The sequence below is a fragment of the Tauraco erythrolophus genome, chromosome 26, assembly GCF_009769465.1.
Source record: "Tauraco erythrolophus isolate bTauEry1 chromosome 26, bTauEry1.pri, whole genome shotgun sequence".
Lineage (NCBI taxonomy): Eukaryota > Metazoa > Chordata > Aves > Musophagiformes > Musophagidae > Tauraco > Tauraco erythrolophus.
The window spans coordinates 4,624,966-4,647,086 of record NC_141490.1 but is presented as its reverse complement, the minus strand read 5'-3'; the positions used below and the strand labels follow the sequence as shown (position 1 = coordinate 4,647,086).

Below are 22,121 nucleotides of genomic sequence, written 5' to 3'. Positions count from 1 at the left end.
CAGGTCTTGTAAAACAGCCCCCTCAGTCTAGACTACCATTCCAGCTGGGGCGCATCGTCAGTGCGTCGTGCCCTGCATGCACCTCTCCCAAACCCAGCATCCCGCGAGGCAGCTGCTCTTGTACTGAAGCTGACGTCAGTCCTATATTTTCTGTGCTTTTTCTCCACCTCCAGAGCGTCTGGTTCTGCTCAGAGTCCAGGAGGAAGGGCAGGGGAATCCGGGTAGTTTATGTATGCAGTGTTGCTTGTTTTCAGTACGCTAAAACTCTTGGAAGTCAGCAGAGGTCCTGGCTGCTGCACGTCTGGCTGGTTGTATGCGGTGGAGAGGAACCTTGCAGGCTGTGCATGAAGAAATCTTCTGCAACAGAGACACAACCAGCATGTATATTACCCTTCTGCCTCACTGCAGTTAGCTGCCACCCCTTGGAACTATCCCAAAACCCATCTCAGATTGCAGATCTGTGAGCACTGCTGCTAGGCAACTGGGTGTTGGTGAAAAGCAGTCGTGACAGCGCCGAAGAGCTATGGCCTCTCTGCAAAGCTGCTATATATAGCACAGATAATATGCAGTGCAGGCTTTCCTCTGCTGTCCTGCCAACGGGCTGCACAGGCAGGCCACTGCAGCAGGCAGGGCTCCATCCAGTTGGCCTGAGGGAATGTGCTACAAGGGAGCTCATTGCTGTTAAAAATACACCGCTGCTGAGCAAATCTACCCCTTTGCTTTGCTGCTCTTACTTCTCTGTATTCAAGAGGAAAAGGGAACAAGCAGCAACCTTTACTCCCCTCCAGGCCTGGTCCTAAACTCCAGTTAAAGGGAGTTGTGCATTTAATTTTTAACTCATAAAAATGAAACGCAGCGTCATAGTCTGTACGCAGATACAAGCGAGTAGCCCGTCCTTCACTCTAGCAAACCAACTGCAGACTGCACTCTGGAAACACAGAAGACTAAATGCACCAGGGTGCTCAGGTAATTAAAGGTGAGAAGCCAGGGCATGAACAAAGGAGCAGGAAGTCAGCCATCAACGTGTGTGTTCTCCTTTCCACCGAAGAAGACACTACGTGCTCACCTTAGGTAAACACACACCTCGTGGGGGGTTTAATCCACACCCTCCCCTACTTGTCACTGACTTTGTGTGGCTTTGATGTGGATATAAATTAAACTCTTCCCCCAGTGAAAGCTTCTGCCTGACTTAAAAATGCTTTCACTGATATTGCTTTAGCTTTCCCCAGGTGTTTGCAGGTGGATGAATCCACATCCTTCACTCTTGTGCTTTGGCTACAGTAATACAGTTAATAAGGCAATCTTCTTGTTTAGACAAGAGTTTGGGTTTTTAATAATGTAGCTTCTGCCTAAACTGTCACTCCCTGGATTTCTCTTCTTCTCCCCAGCCTCTCACCAGGTATTTCCTTTAGCAGCTTGTCTTAAAGATTAAAACAAAGAGAGATTAACTAACAGTCTCAAGAAGTTTTGCAGTAACAGAAGGTGAGAGATGTGAAAAACGGAAATTAAAAAGCAGATTTTAAAGAGCTCTTGTCTTTTTCCTGTCATTGTCTAGTATATTCCCTTTTTACTGTTGCTTCTCTCATTACTGTTCAAAAACGTGAGCTCTTACCTGGTGTTGGTCTCCGCTCAACCATGCACAGTCAGATTTCCACGTTGGGATCTGTGAATCCTTTCTTCCCCTCGTTTACCAGCACAGGCTTTTCTGTCCTCGTATGCCAGACTAAAATCTGAAGAAGCCAACAGAAGTCATTAGCCGCACCTCTTCACTGCACTAACAAATATTCTTGCACATTAAATCAATAGTGCAATTTAACCATCTACCCTGGAGCCTAATGGCGCATTCACAGCTGATAGGAGGTTTGCATAAAACTTCATTTAGGCAGGCCTACTGCTATCCAAAATGCACAGTGCACAGAAATTACCCATTTTACAGTATACTGTCTTGGGACATTAACCTGCTCCTTCCATGTAGTTATCAACCATCCTCCTCCAAAGGCTCATCAGCCTTTTCAAAGATGTAAGGCAGTTCCTTCACAATCGGAGAACTGGAGAATCACGAGCACATTTCCCCATAGACCAAGTTCCTTACTCTGGTTCTTGGTTATCATGTTACGACATCCTTGACCAGTGTGGAGTTATTTGCTAGGCTCAGAGTGGAAATGCAAATTCTTGCCACTTCAGGACACATCGTGACTCATGCATTAGAGGGAAGAGGCAGTTATACTCAGTTCCACCAGCTGCTCCAGTCGTCACCATTGCCTTTGCTTGTGTGAGATATTAAAATGGATTTTTCAGCGTGTCTCTGAAAATCCATTATTGAAGGGAAAACATTAGTCTGCTCTCTAACCTCCCTATCACTTCTTTTTGACTTTTAAATTCTTTTAAGACCTTAAAAGATGTGAGAGTGACCCTGATCTGAGAAGTACTTACTGCTGCTCTGATTCTCTGCTCCAACCTCTGCTGTCTCAGAGCTGCAAGATGCAGGAGCCAGTCACGGAACACACCCTTGCCCCCAGATGCTCTGGGCTGTACACAGCCCTTTCATAGCCCAGCAGGCATTAGTCTACCACATCACCTCAAAAGCCCTGTACACATTTCCTTTGAAATGCTGGCCTCACGCTGCCATCCACTATTCTGTACCAGGTACAATACCTTGTATCACTTTAAAGCCCCTCTCCAACTTGCTTAAAACAAGAACTGAAGCTTCTACTAAAAGCTTCCCTTAGTCTTAGCAGCAATGTTTGATATAGATCAGTATCTGTGGAGGAGAACTGGAAAAAATATAAATTGAAGAGGTGGCCTAACATTTTTTTTTTGTGGGAGGAGTATTATGGGTAAACAGTTTCTACTAGCTGTGCTATACTGTTGGCACAGACAGTTCTGGAAGCTGTTTAAGATACTCTCTCCCCTCAGTAGACTCAATTACATTTATTGCTTTGCTCCTAGAACTTGGATTGCTGGGAGCAGCTTTATCCCTTTAGAGCTATGGTTTCCTGCTTCCCTTCACCTGTTCGCATTGATATTTCCTACCTTAAGAGCTTTTCCTCTTGTTGCTATGACAATACTCTGCACATTTAATGCAAGTATCTGCAAACCATACCATACCCAGTCCTTGCTTTTCTGGAAAGGGAGGGCACTTTCTGTTTCTAAAGGATGAACTAAGCACTTTTCAAACCCTTTGGGTTAAACAGGAGCACCCCCACTTTCCCAAGAGGCTGTTTGACCAAATTTGTCTCTGATGTGAGGAGCCACCTCCTGTGCAGGGCTCAAATCTCACCTGCTAAGGCAGCATGAGACCAACAGCTGTCTGGAGCGGGTCCAAAAACCCATTTCATAGCTCCCCGACAACCACTTGAGAGCCCACTCATCAAAGTTAGCCTTTGTGATAGTCCTGCTCGACCACTGCAGCAGCCCTGCTGCCAGTACTGCATTCCTTTCGTGTGAAAAGGCAAACCCAAGCAGGTCTGTACAGGTGGCTCTGGGTGCTGTGCAAGCGTCGGTGACGGGCTCCTCATCCAACAAACGGAACATGTAAACCTCAACGCAGAACAGGTGCTAGAGAAATCCTGCAGCCAATTCTCCTTTCCAGCAGGAGCAGGTGAGAGCTCTTTCCACTTCTGACACATAAACACTCAACCTTGCTGATGTCCAAGGGCGGCACTCTGCCAGGAACAGCACTCACGCTTAAGCAACTCTAACCACATACTCCATAAATAGAAGACCACAACTACACGTTATTAGCTTTTCTTTAAATCGGATCCCACTTCTGCATTGTTAAAGCCAAGTGCCAAAAAAGACAATTATATTAAATTTACTAAAATGGACCAATTTTCAGAGTTTGCCACTTGATACAGCAGCTTCTACCGTTTTTCATGCTGCGTTCTTTAATGTGGGAGGGAGATCACCATTTAGTACAGAAACACCTGCTTTTCCTCTCAGCCAATTGCTTGATTTTTTTTTCCCCAAGCAATGCGTTTGGTTTATGCCTCAGGGAAGCTCTGGCTTGTGCAAAAAGTACAGCTTGCAAGGGAGTAAACAGTCAGGGGGGACCAAGTATCTGGCTTTCCCTGAACAGTGGTTTCATATGGGTCACCTGAGGGAGTCCGCTTGAAAAATCTCTACTAGTGCAAAACACTTCCCATCATTTACAGCTTTGCCATTCGGAATCACAGGACTCAAAACAGACCTAAGAGATTTCAAGGATTCATGTCCATGGCAGACTTCTTCATTGTCTGCTAACAGGAAATTAAAAAGCAAACAGGCAAGTCGACCTACAGTTGGAGGGGGTCACAGGATTTCGAGCACACCGACCCTCTGTGGAGGGTTTCAATAATTGTTATTTAAAATGGAGACTACTCAATGTGAAGAAAAAGAGACACCAAGCTGAAACGACAGATTTGCTGCTTCTCAGCTTGTGCTAAGCCAAATTTCTGCAGGCTCTCTTAGGCATCGTGGAGGCCCTCTTCTCCCAAAACTCCTGCTTTTCTCATATGTTGAGAGAATTGTGGCCACTACTGTTAAATGAGCCAGAGCTCAAACAGTAATCTTCAACTATGCAATTACACCAGCGTGAGGATTGGTGCTTTGTGATGGGTATTACAGGCAAAACATGCAAGACCACAAAAGAAGAAAGGGTTACAGTGGTCTAATCTGAGCTATTGCAGCTGCAGTACGGATCTGAAGGGCCACCATGGAGCAGTGCTGCAAAACCTGAACCTCTCTGATACAAATTACAGCTTTTGGCTGTGGGACAGGGGACGGCATTGGCGCAGCAGTTCTGGTGGTTCATCAGGACAAAGCCGAAAGAACCCTCCCAAGTTCTGCATGTCTGTGGTAAAAATCAGCAGCTCGAGCACTGGTGTCTTCACTGGCATGCTGTGAAACTTAACCAACAAAGTACGGTCACACAGCAGCCAGGATACTGAACGTCCACTGCAAACCACTGGTCATAAACCCACACGAGAAGAGGACAGATCTGCTCCGTCCGCACCCCGCTGCTCAGCCCCTGAAAGGCAAAGAACACCAAGAGCTCGTGAAGCTGATTCCCCTGCCTGCCCTATGGAGCACCGCAGGATAAAATCAGGAGCAAGTGAAGGATTCCTTTTCAAGGAATTCCTTTCCACGCACGCCCTGCCTCTCCGGCTCAGAGACAGACGTCCCCTGTCACCACATCCACCTAAATGCCGAGCTGAGAACCCTCAGATTTCATCTCAGATCTGACTCAGCCAAGAGATAAGGAGAGAGGAGGAATGACTACTTTTTAGCCACCACTTCAATCCCAGTGAACTGCTACCAAGACCACCCCAGTGCACAAAAGCCTGCCTCACCCAGAGAAACGTACCTACACCTATCTTCCTGGAGAAACACGTGGCTCCAGGAGCAGCTGGAACGAGAGACGCTCCATTTCCAATGACCTCATATTTTGTGATCTTGTGTCGGCCCACGCTGAGGTTTTTTCAATAGCTGGGGCCACACAAAGTCCCTCTCCTTCAAGGGCTCCCCAGTTGAGCACACTGTGGCTTGTTTCCTCAGGTGTTAATAGAAAATGGGGAGCAGAATATGTCCCAGTTACATCTACCTTACGAGAATAGAGAATCTCAGACCTCTATCTTGTGTCAATGGATCAAAGAGAGTCTGATTTGCTTCGGGGGGGGTGTGTGGGGAAATGCAGAAGTAGCAGAACACAGAGATACGTAGCATGCTTGCAAAGCTTTGTTTCCTTACAACTCCAGTATAAACCAACTGTTCCCCCCTGACAAGGAGGGGTAACTCTCTCCTTTCTCCTTGGCAACTAATACTGACTTCATCCATTTTGGGCAGTTCTCAAATCAAAGAAAGTAAATGGGATCCATGTCTTTGGCCAAAGCTTGAGCTTCTCGCAGGAGTGTGCATTTGTGGGCTGAATTCTGACAAATATTACAAATACCAGCACTGCATGCAGGGAAGGCAGCATTTTTGGAGGACAGATGTCTCTGCTTATCTAACATACTTCTCTGATCCCTCCTTAACAAGTGTATCTGAGCACATAATCATTTTAATGTAAATCTCATTGCAAAGCAGGAGTATGGTTATGCTTAACAGCAGCAAACCATGACAACTGCTGGGAGCACACTAGCATAATGAGAAAGAAGTCTGTGCTTTGATCTTGGGGCAAGAGGATCCCAGACCACAGCCCACTTTTCTCGTTCTCTGCTGCTTGTCTGGAATCTCCTCCTCATCAAATGGGTGAGCACAACAGCAATTGGGAAATGGAGGCTGCTGGCATCAGCTAAAAGCACAAAGGCAAAGCTCAACCTGCAAAGCTGCACTCAGAGTTTGCCAGGAGCAGACAGCATTCAGTTCACGACAAGGACCCTTGTAAGATCCTCGCAGCCTAGCCAAAAAAAGAAACGCAGTCTGCTTCAAATCCTGGCCAGCAATTCCTGCTTCCTCTCCATCTCCGACCTGCAGCTCTTGTGTGACAGCACTGACACGGCAGCCTGTCTGACAGCAACGTTTTTTTCCTCCTGCCTGGAAACAACCTTTTCCTTTCTCTCCTTCTTCCATGTGTTCCTCCACAACCGTCACTTCCTATCCCCAGCCTTTTAACACAACTTCTTTCCAAGAGTTATTTACAGCAGGGACAATATAGCAAAGATTGCATAACTGGCCATGGAGTAAACACCCCTAATCTTCTGTACACCTGACTAAAAGCAACCTGTGCATCTCCCTTGGCCTGTTGGAAACACACTTATTTCCAGCCAGTGCTTTCTTGTTAGCTAGTAGGGCATGCAGTGCCCAAGAACAGAGATCTAATTTTAGTTCAATCCCTTTTCCCACCCTTGGGAGACCATCTGTGATATTTATCCCAGTGCTGGACAGCCATAACCACAGACGTGTAGATCTAAAATATGAGGCACAGCAGGTATCTGATAATAAACAAAGTTGCTCCTCCTCCTCAGCTCCTGTTCCTTATTCCTGGACTCCTTGCCTGAGCACTGCTGAACATTGAGATCTTTGTTTTTCTGTGGCTGGGGGCTGTGGAGCCGTGCAGATGGAAGACAGAGACAAAGGGTATTATTCAAAATGTTTTCCTATCCCCAAAAGGGATAGAGACCTGGATCCAACACTGGGTCTGTCGGCAGTAACAGCTTATTTGCAAAAAAAGAATAATCCTCCTGGGATCATTAAGCAATAAGGACTCCCTAAATCAGACTGAGTGGTGCCTGTTACAGACAAAGGTATGAGAGTGCTACACAGGGGTCTGTCATGTCACAGGGACCCCCCCTCCGCACCTGTGGTGCTCAGTGGACCCACTCACAAAGCTTTCAGAAGCACTTGGCAGCACCTCCGTTGCTGATGTGCTATGATTGATGCCTGTCACACTAACCAGCATTGTCTCATTGTATCTCGCATGCTCCCCTGTCATTCCAGACAGATATCCATCTGTTGTCTCTCATCTTAGACTGGGAAGTCTTTAGGGCAGGAACCATCACTGTGTTCTGAGTTTCTATGTTATTTAGCACATAGGGGTCCTGCTCCATGACCTGGTGGCTCCTAGGCAACGTGTACAGTGAAATAATCAGCAGTCATTTGACAGCAGTAAAATCTCCCCAAAACGAAGTTTCTTGGAAGCCTCCTAGAACTCAGAGCATTAAAACATTTCTACATTATCTCTGACAAAAAAAATGCAGGTTTTTGTGGACAACTACAGCGATACTGCATAGATGTCAAGAGGGAGAAGGCAACTTCGCAGAAAGGCAGTGATTGCGTGAACAGTCTTTCCCTGCAGCCAGGAAACACCGTGGCTGGTACTCCTAGGTTACACTTCAGATGGTTCCAGAGGGCCAACCCTCATGTGATGCTGGCTTATCAGAGGAGGACCAGTACTCAAAAGCCCCCCTCAGGAACTCACGTAAAGCAACCGACTACATTTCACTTACAGAGTTCCCTGCCCCAGAGGATAAGCAAGGGCACAGGTAAGCCCATCTTGAAAATAACAAGGATATTTTCTAGAGGTAATATAAGAAGGAGGAATAGTTGTGGGAGAGACAAGGCTCCACATTCCAAGGCCTATGGCAACTGCTATCAGCCTGCAACCAAAAAAGATAACTGTCATCCACACATTTTAGTACATATGGTCCACTCCCAGCTCCCTCGCAACAGGGGTGTGCTCTCTTCAACCGCAGAGGACAAATGACTGAATGATGGGGCTGAACAAGCTTTCTCCTACCTCTGGATCCTTACAACCCATGGATGAGAAAGAGACCATACCTTAGTGCAATTGGCAGCTTTCGGCTCAAGGTCATTCAAGGTGACTAGCTCCCGGAGCAGGCTGCTCTCTTGGTAGCCTCCCTTCACTCCTCGTAGTTTGAAGTAAGCCTGAGATCGCTGAAGAATCAGTCTGAGGTTCACAGCAAACCCCGCCATGTCTATAGCAAAGGGGCGATGGGGGTCGAAGACGGTTTTCCAGCCGTAGACCTTCCCTGCAGCGTTCACTTTGGGTGACTCGTAGCGCAAGCCGCCGACGAAGGCTACTGGCCACACCGACACCTTTCTGGTGCTGCGCATCTGGAGGCAAGGAAGGAGAAGGGTACAGTGGGTGCACAGGGAAGGACTGGCACACACAAACCAGGAACCCAGCAGAACGACTTCACCCTGCTCACCGTCCTGCAGGAGACGAACGCCCCTGAGCTTCAGCACAAACCCTACAGCTAAGAGCCTGGGTTATGCTCCCAGGCACCCTCTGTGGCTTGGAGCAAACCGCAGAGCTCATGACTCACCTGGACAAGGATGCACGTCCTGGGGCTGGAGAATCAAAATGCTTTGGAAAGTGGCAACTAACGATAGCGACAGTAATGGATAGCCACGGAACCGAGCACGAGTTCGGCACTAAAAACAAAACTGCCAATAATAAACATAACTGAGATTTAAGAGCGGTTTTTTGTCCAAAGGTCTTTAGAGCTGTGCGACATCAGTCCTTCACATGGACAGCTGGGGAAATCAGGACATGGAGGAGGGAAGCACCTTGTCCAAGGCCACCTGGAAATGCAGGAATGGCATATACAGGAAGGAAAGTGCTTTCTCTGAAAGCTACGGAGTTTGAGCTGCAGTCTCAACCTGTGAGCCACGGTAAGGCTAAAAGCATCTTTAGAGTGAGGCACTGCAGTTGTAGCCCACCATCTCAGGGACAGCCGAGAAACGCAGCCTCTCCAGAAACTCCCAGCATGCAGGATGGTGCTTTGTAGCTGCTCCTGCTACCCAGCAGAACAACGCTGGACGCCTCTACTCCCTGTAGAGTCAACAGAAATAAATAGGAGCCACCAGGGGACACTTCAGATGCCTGCACTTGCCAACGCAGATGATCTGAATGCCGGTTTGCCCGCTCACCCCCCAGCACCCTGTCCCACTCTGCTGGCAGGCTCGGCCTCGCGTTCTGCTTTCAGCCCAGTCTCTTAGATCAAGGATCTCCCAGAGCTAATCTCATCACTGCTAATTACTGCAAACGAGACCAGAAGAGCTCTGGCACTTGCCCTTCTGCATTATACACATGCTAACAGCAGCCCCTGTCCACAGGGAACAATAGTGCGTGTCTTCTGCATTTCACAGCACATTTCATTGGCTCCATGTGACCTTAACTGCAGCTACACATCAGAGAGGAGAAGCCTCTACGAGCAAAGCACACGAGTGAACGAAGGAACCCTTTCTGGTTTATTAATGTGCAGTGTCTGTCTCAGGATGCTGCCAGAGCCAGCCTCAAAGGGGACCGTGGAAGAAAGACATTCAGTCTGAATTTGCTTTCAGCTTTAAAAGTGTTTATATTCCTGTGGCTATCCAAGCTCAAGTGAAAGCCATCAGGGAAGGCAAAGGGGTCACGTATGGAGCAAATAAACAGGAGATTCCTGGTATGAAAACTGGCAACTGGTGGGGAAGGAGGCAATCCTCCTTTCTTGTCCCTTGCTGCAAGAGCTTGGTCTCAGGAGAGCAAGGGAACAAGTAATTTCTGAGCTGGAAGCCAAGTGAGGTACAGTGTACCTGGCACTGCAAGACCATTGCATACCTGCAGACAGGGAAAGGCTCAGGAGTTCATTTAGAACCTCAGTAGGAGTGGAACAAACAGCAAAGACAGGAAAGCACATGGGAACCTTCCCCCTCTCAAGACTGACAAGATTGTCAGGACATGCTGAAATTCAGCCTGCTGTCACAGTTCCTCGAGCTGCGAACTTCCAGGGTGAGATCTCAGCCCCGCCACCTGCTTAGGGCAGCATGAGAGACCATCCGTCCCCTGATGCTGCAAGAGGAAGAGCTCTGGAATGGAGCACTGCACACCTCTCCTGGCAGAGAGACAGCCCTCCCCGAGGCAGCGTGTGGAGGGCTCTACTTTTCTGGGAGGAGAAGCAAGCCCTGACAAACGCACGCTCCTCTCGTGCACAGCAGCCCAGAGACAACTGCACGGAGCATCTCTGAACAAGATGTCCTGCGAGCGCCGTGGCTGTGCTGACACCGTTCAGGCGTAACTCTGAAAGGGCACTGCTATCTCAGCTGGGGATCTGTGCAGAGCAGGCGCCAGGCTCTTGACAGCTACAGAATTTAACCAGTGGACACTCTGGGATGAGAGCAAATAAATGCAAACAGCAAGCAAGGAAGAGAAACTCCAGGGACCCCCCAAAGAAGAACAAACATGAATTAGCAGACAGTCAAGTGCGATGCATAGGGGTGGTGGAGAAGAAAGGTGAGTTAACATCAGGTCAGGAATCAGCTGGAAATCTCCTCCAGGGTGGGGCACAGAAGGAGGATGGCTGAGGTTTCTTTTGCTAGGCACGTGCTTGGGCACAGGCATGTCAGACAGCAAACGATGTTCCAGTCCTAACAAGGCTCCCCACAGGGGAAGGCAGCTCCTCATTAGCTTCCTTCCAGCAAAAACTATCTGCCTCCTGATCACACACCACAGGATAAACTGGCGTTCCCGTTACTTCGGACAGGATGCCTTCGACTCTGGGAAACACACGCTTTGCAGCGCAGTAACCAAGCCCTGGAGAAAACTTCAGGACAGCTGAAGGACCACTATACAGACAAGACTGATCCAGAACTCAGGAGGGGATGTACACAGCATCTCCTCAGCTCAGTACACAGCATCTTTTACACCTCATGTCCTAATCCACTGTGTTTGGCCAGTTGGGGGGTCCCCCACAGGAAGTCTTACCTCCTCAAAGAGCTCCAGGCTGTAGGTGTTATCATCATCAGCAAAGTAAACAATCCCAGGCTGGCTGTTATTCTTGTTAAAGGTCTCTCTCAGCCATCTCAGGGCAAGGTTCCTCTGCATGGTGCCCCGGGGAATGCGGGGATCCCTCATGTCTCCCCGCAGCTTGTAGTTGCGCGGTGTCTCCACGTTGAGGTGGGTGTAGTTAAGCCCCGTGTCCCGCAGCAGCCGGGTGATGAGAGGCGTGCGCCGCTGAGAGTCCTCCACCAGGATCCAGTGCAGGTTTGGCACGTGCAGGAGAGTGTTGGCCAGGCGCGTCAGCTCTGCCTTCTGTACCGGCCGGCTGTAGGTGGGTGTAATGACGTGGATGGTGGGAAGGGTGTCTGACCACGGGGGTGGGCGGGTATAAACATATTCTGTCCTCACCACCTCCACAATGTCCCGGTCCGACAAGCAGTATTCCTTGGAATCCAAGCCTGCAGCGAGATCACGCCGGGAGTCACCACCATCATCTGAGCAAGGGTACGAGAGAGAAGAAAAAGCCGCATGGACTCAGGCCTCCAACACCCCCCGACTGAGCCAGCAGGCTGCTTGCTAATAGCAGGTCACCCTCGTGGTTTCAGAGGAAAGGAAACAAGCTCAGATGGAGGCTTTAATAAATAAGCACACAAATAAATAAAGGAATCAGGGACAAACACACATGAGAAAAGAAAGTTCCTGCTGATAGAAAACCAGCACCAAGCAAGGCCTGAGAGCCCAGGACAATGCTGCAGCTGAGCGCTCAGAACTTAAGAAAGCACCCAGAGGAGACAGGCTTGTACAGCAATGAGATCTAGATAAAGAAAATACAAACATGGATTGACAATCTGTCACTCACTAAGAGCTCCAGTGCTCTGGGCACCACGGTCAGTGGGACAGGACTCACGGCTCTGCACCCAGGCGCTGGAGCACCTGGATTGGGGAAGGCAGGGAACTAACTGGTGGAAAATACCAAGTCAGCGAAGATCTCCCCCCACTGCTCCCCTGACAGGGCTGGGACGGGACACGGAGAAGCAGGGAAAGACACATTTCAAATCCAGAAATGGAGAGTAGAAATTAAAGCCTGTAATTGTAGGCTTTTTCCTGCGGAGGCTTTCACCTGCCTCTGACTAACCTCTGCTCAAAAAGACCCTATCCATCTCTGAACATAACAGCCCCTTCAGTAGAGTGGCTGTGAACAATGAAGGGCATACATACAGGATACACTGATCCAAACATACAAAATCCTTGCAAAGAGAGACATGTTCACAAGCAGCTCAAGAAAAAAAAAAATTAATGCATCTGTCGCTTTTCCAGGCTGCGACTTTCACACTTCCATACCGTTGTAGACCAGCAGGAATACCATGGTCTACATTTAGGAACTGGCAGAGACAAAGGGGTACCTCCCTTCAGGATATAAGCCAGCTGCTTTCTACTGGGCACACTATACTTTGAGCCATAGATTTTCCAAAACCAGCTACTACCAGAAACTTCAGATGAGAAAAAACAGGAACAGACAGGCATTATATCCGACCCGGCGGGGTACTACCTATGGTTTTTTCATAGCATGTTACTCTTCCAGCAGCACAGACTTTGATACCAGTCCTGAACCGAATGAAGGCCTTGTATTCCATGCACTGACAGAGAGAGGGTGTATATCTGATGCAGGGGGACAGGGACCAGGTGTCCTGCACATGTGGTATCAGGCCCTATATGAGGCAAAGCACATCAGTGTCACAAAGCAGAGCTCTCTGAGAGCAGAGAACGCTGGGATCAATACAAAAATAAATCTGCAAAACGCATTGGACACAGACACAAATGTAATTAGCCAGGACAGTGCTTGAGACAGTTTGCAAACCCCTGCAGGTCAAACCCTCAGCTATAAATCTTGGCGTGTGTAAGCACTGCCGTTCCGTGCTCACTAGCGTATAGATGCACATCTCTTTTTCAGCACCTGCTACCAAAGGATCTCAGAAAGACATTACAAGAACAAAACGATTTCTCCCAAGAGCTTTCAGCTTGGTCTCTATCACCACTCATTTCCTTCCCACTGGGAGCTCAGGGAAGCAGAGGCAGAGGAAGTGTCTTGCCAAGGCCATCAGTAAGTTCAGGACTGAGTCAGAGCAGAACTGTCTCTGTGCTGTAACTTCAGTGTCCGTGGTGATTCAAGAAAACCAGCTCCTACTTTTTAGGAATCAAAACAGTATGCAGACAGCATGTTCTTAGTAGCCTTTCAAGTCCTGTTTTAGAGTCCAGTAGATCCCTCATCCTCTGAAACACTGTCCACCTTCCAGAGGGGATCATAATAATTTTTCCCTTAAGAACTGCCCAAAGCCTCATGGGTGGCTGTCAGTCCTCTGGGGAGAAAGGCAAAGCTGCCTGGGACACTCTGAACTTCTGACAATCCAAACTGCACATCAGACTGGTCAGCAAAAGGATAAACAACTGTGGAGGTTGGGTGTGAACATTACAATGAGAAGGGGAGAGAATCTCCCAGAGAAAGGGACCAGAGAGGAAAAATGAGCTGGCCTTCTCCCCCACAGACAAGCCTTCCAAGCCGACCCACCTGCCCTGCTGCTCAGCAGAAGGGCAGAACCAAGAATGAAGACTGCAGTAGGCAACACAGCTGCTTCCAGCCCCCAAGAGCTCCCACAGCCCTTGGATATTGCCACTATACCAAGAGCAGGATAAAAACCAGGACCCTTCTGGCCAGAGAGGATCCCCTAGAACTTCCTGCATTCATCTGGTTTGGGGCAGAGCTATATTCAACACTGTGTGTGACATATAGCATGGAAGCTGACTCTCATAGCATTGTAACTCCACCAAACATTCAGGTGAGATGCTGGCTCGTGCCTTCTCCTTCAAGTGCAAGAGCACCAGTTTGCTGCTTTCCTGAGAACACTTAAAAATGCTCCTTGCCTCATGTCTCCCAGAACAGCTGTCTCAAGTGGCAGCTTTGTTTCTCCTGCTCTCTTCTTTCCAGCTTTCCTGTTTAACTAACTTGTCTGCAGAATGCTGCAAAGGCCAGCAGGAAGGGACTCCTCTCTTATGGGTCATCAGGGAACAAAGAAAAGCATCTTACTTCAGTACGCTGACTGATTCTGGATTTGGGCCACAAAGAGCTCTCCAAGTGCAGTAAGCATATCCCACAGCTTGGAGTTCGATGTCTCTGAAGAACCCCTATGAGCACTGGGCTGTTCCTACAGCAGAAGTGGGGAGGCTTCTGCATGAGCATGGACTGGGAGCTGAGATGAGCATGGCTGCCATGGAGAAATGAAATGAGAGAGGAGATGAGGACGAGGGAGGGATGTACAGACTTGGCATGGGCTGGTTTGATTTCTCTCACCCTTGTGCACTGCAAGCAGTGGAGCAATGGTGCTCTGGTGCCAGACGGTGATTAGTAGTGTCCAGGGCAGAACTATCAGCACGATAGCCAGGATGTCTCGTCTCTTCGGCATCTCCAAGACTGACTGGACCCACAGCTCCTCATTACCTGACAGTGAAAACCCCAGAGACAGAACAGCAGAGCACATGGAGAATAGAAATAAATGGCCAAGAAGGAACAAGGACAGTGAGAGAGAACGCGAGAGAGGGAGAGAGCAGCGAAGGTGACACGACTCGTAGGTCTTACCAGTGCTTACAACCCACCCATTGCAGAAGCAGGTTTGGAGGGGCCTCGGCTGCTGGGACCAGGAGCAGGAGGGCACTTCTACAGGACACTGCTGGAGCTGCCAGCAGGAACCTCAGGGACTCATTTGGAAGGAAACCTGCAACACAGAGCAAAGGTGAGTAGGCAGAGAAAAGTTCTAGGGAACTGCTCCATAGAGTTCGCAAATCCTCTTCAAGAAGAGCAAAGCAAACTGGGGCAGCGAGCAACAGAAACGTGTCCCACCCCTCCAGGGGAAGATGTCTCCTGGGTCTCCAGAGCCTTGCTTTCCTTTGCATCCACTTATCAAGCAAGACCCTTGCTTCAGCCAAGCAAAGGTTGCTCAGTGCCGCAGGGTCTGAACCGTCTCCCAGTGGAAAAGGACCCTCCATCCACAGTCCAGCCAAGCCTCACACCACCACATGCTGGGCCCAAGCCCCTAGGAGGAGGCAGAGACCATCAGGACCACATTACCATTACTTGCCTGACACAACGGCAAGCGCTCTGTCCCACCAGACCCTCTCCCCCTGCCAGGCAGAGCACTCAGGGTGACTGCACCAACGCTCCTGGGAACACCGCTCCAGCCAAGCCAGTGACCTTGTGTTTTGCCCGTCATTGTAAACCCCTCAGCTCAGACCATCCCGCCGGCATCTTCGATGCAGCCAGTTTTAACTCAGGCTTCCGATGGCCTGTTCAGGTTCATTTCTTCCATCTCAGAGGTGTTGAGACAGGAGTATATTAAACTGCCACAATGGCTTAGTTTGATTCAGTACAAGCACATACAAGATTTAAGCAGACTGTATTTTGCCCAAGTATCTTGGCAAGCACAGCACATCACTTAGCAGGGACACATACGGTGGATAGTTTGCAAACATGGGTAGCAGTTTAGTATCACTGCTCCCATGTGGGGAAACGCACTATCCCACCGCTAAAAGGGCTGCATTGCAGACAAGGGAGAGCCCAGAGAACACGGCAGTCGAAGGCAGGGAGCAGCCTGCTCAGGGAAAAGCACTGATCTCCCACTGCAGCTGCTGGCTGCCTGGTCAGTCACTGCCACTGCGGTGCCCTAGAAACTATCGGATCTCCTTAAATCAGAGGGGAGCTCCTCAAGCCTGGGCTGTAGACTCAACACTACTTAGAGCTTGCTCTTTCTTGGTTGCATGGGGCAGCCATGGAGAGATCCAGGTTCAAATCCCTGATTAGCCCAATTCAGATTGATCTGAATTGCCCTTGGCCATGCCTTGGCCACTGGGCTGTACAGTCTGCCTCCGGCACTGAGCCCAGTGGGAGACTTGAAGTGAAATGGCTCCAAGAACCAATGGGTTGTCCTTTTAAAGAGCAAGCAAGCGATATTCAAGTTGCTGGACAGAATCTAATTCTTTCAAATTAGCGCTTCAATCACAGAGGTATTAATTTACCAGGGAAAACCAGGGGTAGGGAAAACATAGGTTGGTACATGTAAACATCCCTCAACAAAAGTTTCTGCAAATCCATTTTTTTTTCCACACATACAAAACCTCAACTCGTCAGAAAATTTCCTGCCAGCTCCAGCAAACAGGCAGTTCCCCACTCAGAGGTCTCTCACCAGGGAGTGACGTGCCACTTCCCATACAGAAACCTACGCCAGAGATGACGGTGCCAGCACCTACAGAGCTGGGGACCCATCCTCCTCACATGCACCCACCCTCCTCCAGCACCATGCACAGAGGTAAAGTCTCACTGAGGAGACCCTCGTCAAGGGGATGCCATCGGCAGATATGCTGGCAAACCAAATGCAAGGACTCAGCAGTATGGAAGGAGGTTGTGGTGGACCAGGGCAAGCTGCAGCTAGTGAGGGTGGTAAGAGGGAGGTAGTCTTCTGGAAAGGTCTCCAGAGGAAACAACAACAAAGCCCTAAACCAACCACCAAACAGATCTGGTTCCAAGGAACGCAGTGTTTCCTGCAGCCAAGTATGGGGAACCAGCAGGAAAATCCTTTTCACAGCCCAGGAATATGCTGTATGTGGACAGACGCCCTGCAGACTTTCAAGGAAGCACCTCTCAGCAACACAGATTTTTCTCTATTTTTTTCAGAAGTGGAGAAAGCAATCTCATCCAGACAAAATAAACCAGGGAGGAAGAGGAGGAATTATTCCAGCAAATATCAGCCTTCTCCTGCACCCCTGTCCAGCTCTCATAGCCAGAGAAATCCCACTGGCCCAGCATTGCCAAAGAACACAGTGCCCTCAGGAAAGAGCATCTGGCCTCATCCTTGCTGTCCCTGCAGTTGCTGTCAGTGCCTGAGCAGAGGACACTGAGTGCTGGCATCCTTTGGATCCTCTAATAAAGCCAGAACAAGTCTCTTGAGCATCCCTGTAGGGCAGAGCTGTAAGGTGCAGCTCGGAAAAGACTGACCACCTTGCCTGGTAAAGTGCCTTCGCCGCAAAAGCACCAAGAAAAGGACTCTGCCACTGGGGAGGGGGTGGGAGGAAATGACAAGCTAAAAGAGCCACTCGGAGTCGATTCCCAGCATTTGGCAAGCTGCCACAGTGGGCTGGCATGCATCAAATGCCCCGTTTGTCAAGGGCAGCTTCCTTGGAATACAGTGCTCTTACCTTAAAGATGCCTTTTCCCTGCCTCTTGCCAATCCAGACTCAAACTGTCAGCATCCTTCCTTAGGACAGGCTGACCCTGGGCTTCGTGTGATGGAGAATGGGCGCCTTTGGGCTGGGGTGCTATTCTGATTTCCATCCCTTCAACACAGGGAAAAACGAGCAGGCTCCAATGATTTGCTCATTGGTCTCTTCAGGATCGATTCCTTTTAATTTGCTACAGAGCATTTAGCAGCTCCCTGGTCAATCATCTGTCACTTTGGTGCTCCAGCTGCCAAGGGCCAACACAGCCCACTTGTGCCCTAGCAGAGAGCCGTTGACTTTGCTTTGCAGCTCTGCTCGGGCTGGCAGCAGAGCTCCCAGGGATGGCACTCCCCGCTGTATGGATCCAAATCACAGGTGGTGATGGTCAGCTGGAGGAGAACGTGGAGCCACAGACCACAGCCTGACCCCCAGCTGCTGACCCACACTTCTGCACCCCAAGCTGCCTGTTGGCACCCGTGATGCACCGCGTACTCTGCCCTGCAGCAAATTCCTGTGAATTCCTGTTAATTCCTGAAGCGATTTGGTTTTATTGATGACCCTGACTGAAGGACACGGTAAGAATTCACTTGGGGCTGCTGTGAGCAGTCTGAAATCTGGATCCAGACAAAGTATTTCAAGTGTGTTCCCTCCCAACACACCAACGCAATCAGGGTCTCAGTTCTCGGTGTAACAAAGCCACGCTCCCACCTCGCCATCACGTGTTAAAGCTGCAAAAGGTGAAATCCATTTTCTCCTGTGAACAACACCAGCGAGGAAATACATGGTCATCTGCGATCTTACACTGCTGGTGAGAGAAGTCACAGCTTCACAGCCCAAGACAGAGGGCTTGCCCCGCATCCAAAAAACCCCTTGCTACCAAAGCCGAAAGATGCTTTTTGTTGCTGCTTATGGCACAAGTGAGGCTGGCCAAAAATTGGTCTGGGTAAAATGATGCTTCTCGTCAAGGCATTCACTCTACCCCTGCCCCATCATAGTATCACTCTCCTTTTCCCACTGAAAACTTTCAAAACATAAAACTGGCTTTGTTCAGATTGTCAGTTTTAGGCTTCTGCTATGTCCTCCTCCACAGGGAAAAGAAGGAGGAGGAAAAAATTTAAACATCAATTAATTAAAAAGATCAAACTCTATTTTCTGCTACAGAAAGTATACTTTGTTGGTGTTTTTTTTTCAGTTTTGAAAAATAAGGCAAAAGACATCAATCACCAGCTCAAACATAAGCAATTTTGGGGTTAAAATACTTCTAAACAAAGGTGCTTTGCGTAGTTTGGAAAGACTTTCTATATTTGCCATGCTGCAAGCAGAAGGGCTATGCCACACGGTGAAAGAGATTTCACATCCTCCGGCAGAGGGCAATGGTGTCGAGGCATGACAATATTAACAGGGCACTCATCTAATAAAAAAGCTTTAATAAATCCTGGATTATTAAATGCTGAAGGTTCTTTTTTTAAATCAAGTAAATTGGCGTCAGCTCTGACACTTACCCTAGGAAACACTGATTTGATCTGCAATCTGGTTTATAGTCAGTTTTACCTTCTTTCTTCCTTTGGGGCTGATCAGCCCCAGCGTCATTACTCCTTGGTTTTCCCACATGGAACAGGAGTGATTTAGAACACGTTAAACTAAAGAATTGCTTGAGTTGAATTTGTATATACACATAAGTCACTGGAGTGAAAATATTGTCTAGACGTAAGAAAAACACACACAAAAACCCAAACAAACACACAAAACACTTACTTGTATTACAAAACAGCCAGGAAACAACAAACAAACATAGCCAAATCCTACAACAAAGGCTTCATAAAAGAAAATAAACATTCATAGCTCAGGATACAAAGTATCTTTTCACTAACAGCTTTTCCCCCTGGGCAAAGCATCCCCTAAATGTAAACACAGGGTTTCTTTCACCTTTGCAACAGCGACTGGTTCTGATCCCTCCTGAAAAATATTGCGGGAGCAGTACGAGCCAGAGCTGGTCCCTCCACTCATCCCACCTCAATCCACGGACCAGCTGGACCCTTCTGAATTTACCCCCAGGTTCTCCCACCTGAGCCAGGCGTCTTGCACAGAGAACGGCTGCGGCAATGCGAGCGCAGCACTGTCCTGCTCCTATTGCAGGTGGGGAAACTGAGGCACAGGGCAATTACAGCCATCCCTTACAGTCACACAGCAGACACTGGGACGAGGGCTGTGCACTGGGCTCCCCCTGGCCACACTGGTGGCCAGCTCAGCTCCAAGTGCTCCGTACGCAGCCCCGCTCCTCTTCACTGCGTGGCAGGGGACCGGCGTGACAAGCCTCTGTCTAAGATTTTGGTATTTGGCAGAAAAGGCTTGTAAAACACAGGCTAAAAATAAAGGTAGTAATAAAAGCCTCGTGCTCGTTAATTACTCTGTAAGCCATTACTGCCTAAAAACCCCATAACTTTAATGGGGGCTATTATAAGTATAGTAGCAAAACTGTGGAGCTAATTACTGTTTAGTTATTAAGCAGAACATAGCCAGAACTGAGTAATGAGCAGGCAGAATTGCTTGTCCTTCGAGGATTTAATCAGGAGGGCTAACTTCAACCTCAGGCTCTCCCGACTCAGGGAAGAGAAGGACAGAGGCTTTGCAGCCCAGCCCTCCCAGCAGGCTGGGCGACAACACAAGGGGGGAACGCACCATCCTCACCATCCGTGAGCTAGAGCTGATTGGTACAACGTGAAGCTGGAATTGCAGGTCAAGAAAGGGAGTGAGAATGATTCAGAAATGCTTCAGACCACCATTACCAATCTGCTGGCTAGAGGAGAACTGGATTCATCCACAAGAAACAAAATTGTCGAGCCAATGCGGACTGCGCCTGAGACAGAGGGTGATGGTTTGCATCATCTCTTCATCTAGCATTTGTTTACTTCTTTTAAAAAATTAAAATAATTCCTGTGGCCAAAAATAAAGAAATAATGTGTTCTTATTTCTTTCCTTTTTATTTTTTTTTAAACACAAACAATAGAAGCTTGGTTTTTGGAAGCTGTTTTTCCACTCAATACTTTTGTCCAGCTTCACTTGAAAACCCTAGTTCTGTCACTGCACTTGCCTTAGCTACATACATGGGGGTCATTGCTTGTGTTTAGCAAGCTGTTAGAGAAACTGAGGCACAGAGGCTGCAGAATTTCTCCAACCTTGCAACAGTTGAAGCAAAACCTGACCTTCTCTCCCCTTCCAGTCTTGAGCCCTTGAGCCCTGTTGCAACAAATGGGATCAAGAACACAGATTATCTCACAGAAAAAAATAATATTAACCAAGATTCTCAGAACAACGCTTAAAATTTAAAGCAAGCATGAGCAAAGTGGATCAAGGGAGCTCAACACAAGCACAATTAGCTTCTGTAACTTATTGCCACAGGATACTAAGAAGAACAAGAACTTAACAGGATTCAAAAAAGGATTAGTTGTGTATGTGAATAAACGGCATATCCAGAATTAGAATGAACCACCCACCAGTTTGGAAAACATATAAACCCTTGAGTCGCAGAGCTGCAGCCAAATTTTAACAAGCATCAGAAACCTTCTCTTCTCCAGAGTAATACTCCCCCCACGCTGCTCCACCTCTGTAGACACCAGTAGAGGTGTCCAGGGCTAGAAACAGGACAGGAGATGTGATGGCACTGCTCTTAATGCTGACTGCATTGCCTAGTCCCAAGATTTCACTGCTTCCAACAGCACGGAGATGTTCCGTTAAATCCTTAAAAGATTAAACACATTGTCCCAAATGTGTTTGCTTTCTAGTACAGGTTCTTGCACTGCCATCATTACCACAGTGCCCAAGTGCTGTCCAGGATTTCTCAAAGATCCTTAGCTACAGCCACTGCACTTCCCTTCCTTGTTGCTTCAAAGACAGACAGAGAAATGCCTCGGAAGGGGAAGGTATCCTTTCACTACAGTACTTTTGAAGAGAGTTGAACCTGAGCTTTGCAATCTTCTTGTGATTAGCAAAGCAGAAGCAAAAAACGTGCCGTGTACTCGGCAACAGAAAGTGGCATGGCTGATGTGGATCCCTGGTGCCTGGGAGAGTCTCATCAGCCTTGGCAGGGCCACACAGGAAAGCCTGTCTGTCGCAGAGGCAGCGCTGCCCCTGCTGCCTTCAGAGGATGCACTGGTCTGGCAGTCAGGATTGTCAACACTTGGTCCAGACTCTCTCTGAAGCCAGGGAAGCTGTGAGTTGACTCAGGTCTTGGATGAGAAAGCATTACAGCACCCAAAGTTCCTGATGAACGGCCGCACTTCACACATGGTTTTTATAAAACACCTCTATCAAGACAAAAAGCTGTTCGACTTACAGCCCACTTCCAAAACAGAGAGGCAACTGGGAATAGTTTTCCTAGGGGAATTTCTGATGTCACCCATAAAAAGTTGTTTGACTTTCTTTAAGGTTGCTTGTGGGTGAATGCTGAATGAGTGTTGGGAAGTGAGTGCTCCAACAGCTAGCTCCTTTGAGGGCTTCTCTACCAAGTCCTCTCAAACTGGTGACACAATGATACCTTGAGAGATGCCCTTTGCTCAGCTAAGACCACTTCAACGTCGTCACAAACAGACATGTTTCCAGACTCTATTTCCACCTCCATGGTCTGCATTGCACCGAATATTTTGTTCACCGCTGACATCCA

The 22,121-nt window shown here is 48.4% G+C and overlaps 1 protein-coding gene across 1 annotated transcript; it reads right to left on the bottom strand.

Moving 5' to 3' along the window:
• Positions 1-1,643: 1,643 nt before the first annotated feature.
• Positions 1,644-14,733, bottom strand: B3GAT1 (beta-1,3-glucuronyltransferase 1). The gene is made up of 4 exons (XM_009982887.2): positions 14,547-14,733; positions 11,186-11,694; positions 8,257-8,553; positions 1,644-1,730 (listed from the first exon to the last, which is right to left on the bottom strand). Exons 1-4 carry the CDS (start codon positions 14,731-14,733, stop codon positions 1,644-1,646), a joined length of 1,080 nt encoding a protein of 359 aa, XP_009981189.2.
• Between the last annotated feature and the right edge of the window lie 7,388 nt (positions 14,734-22,121).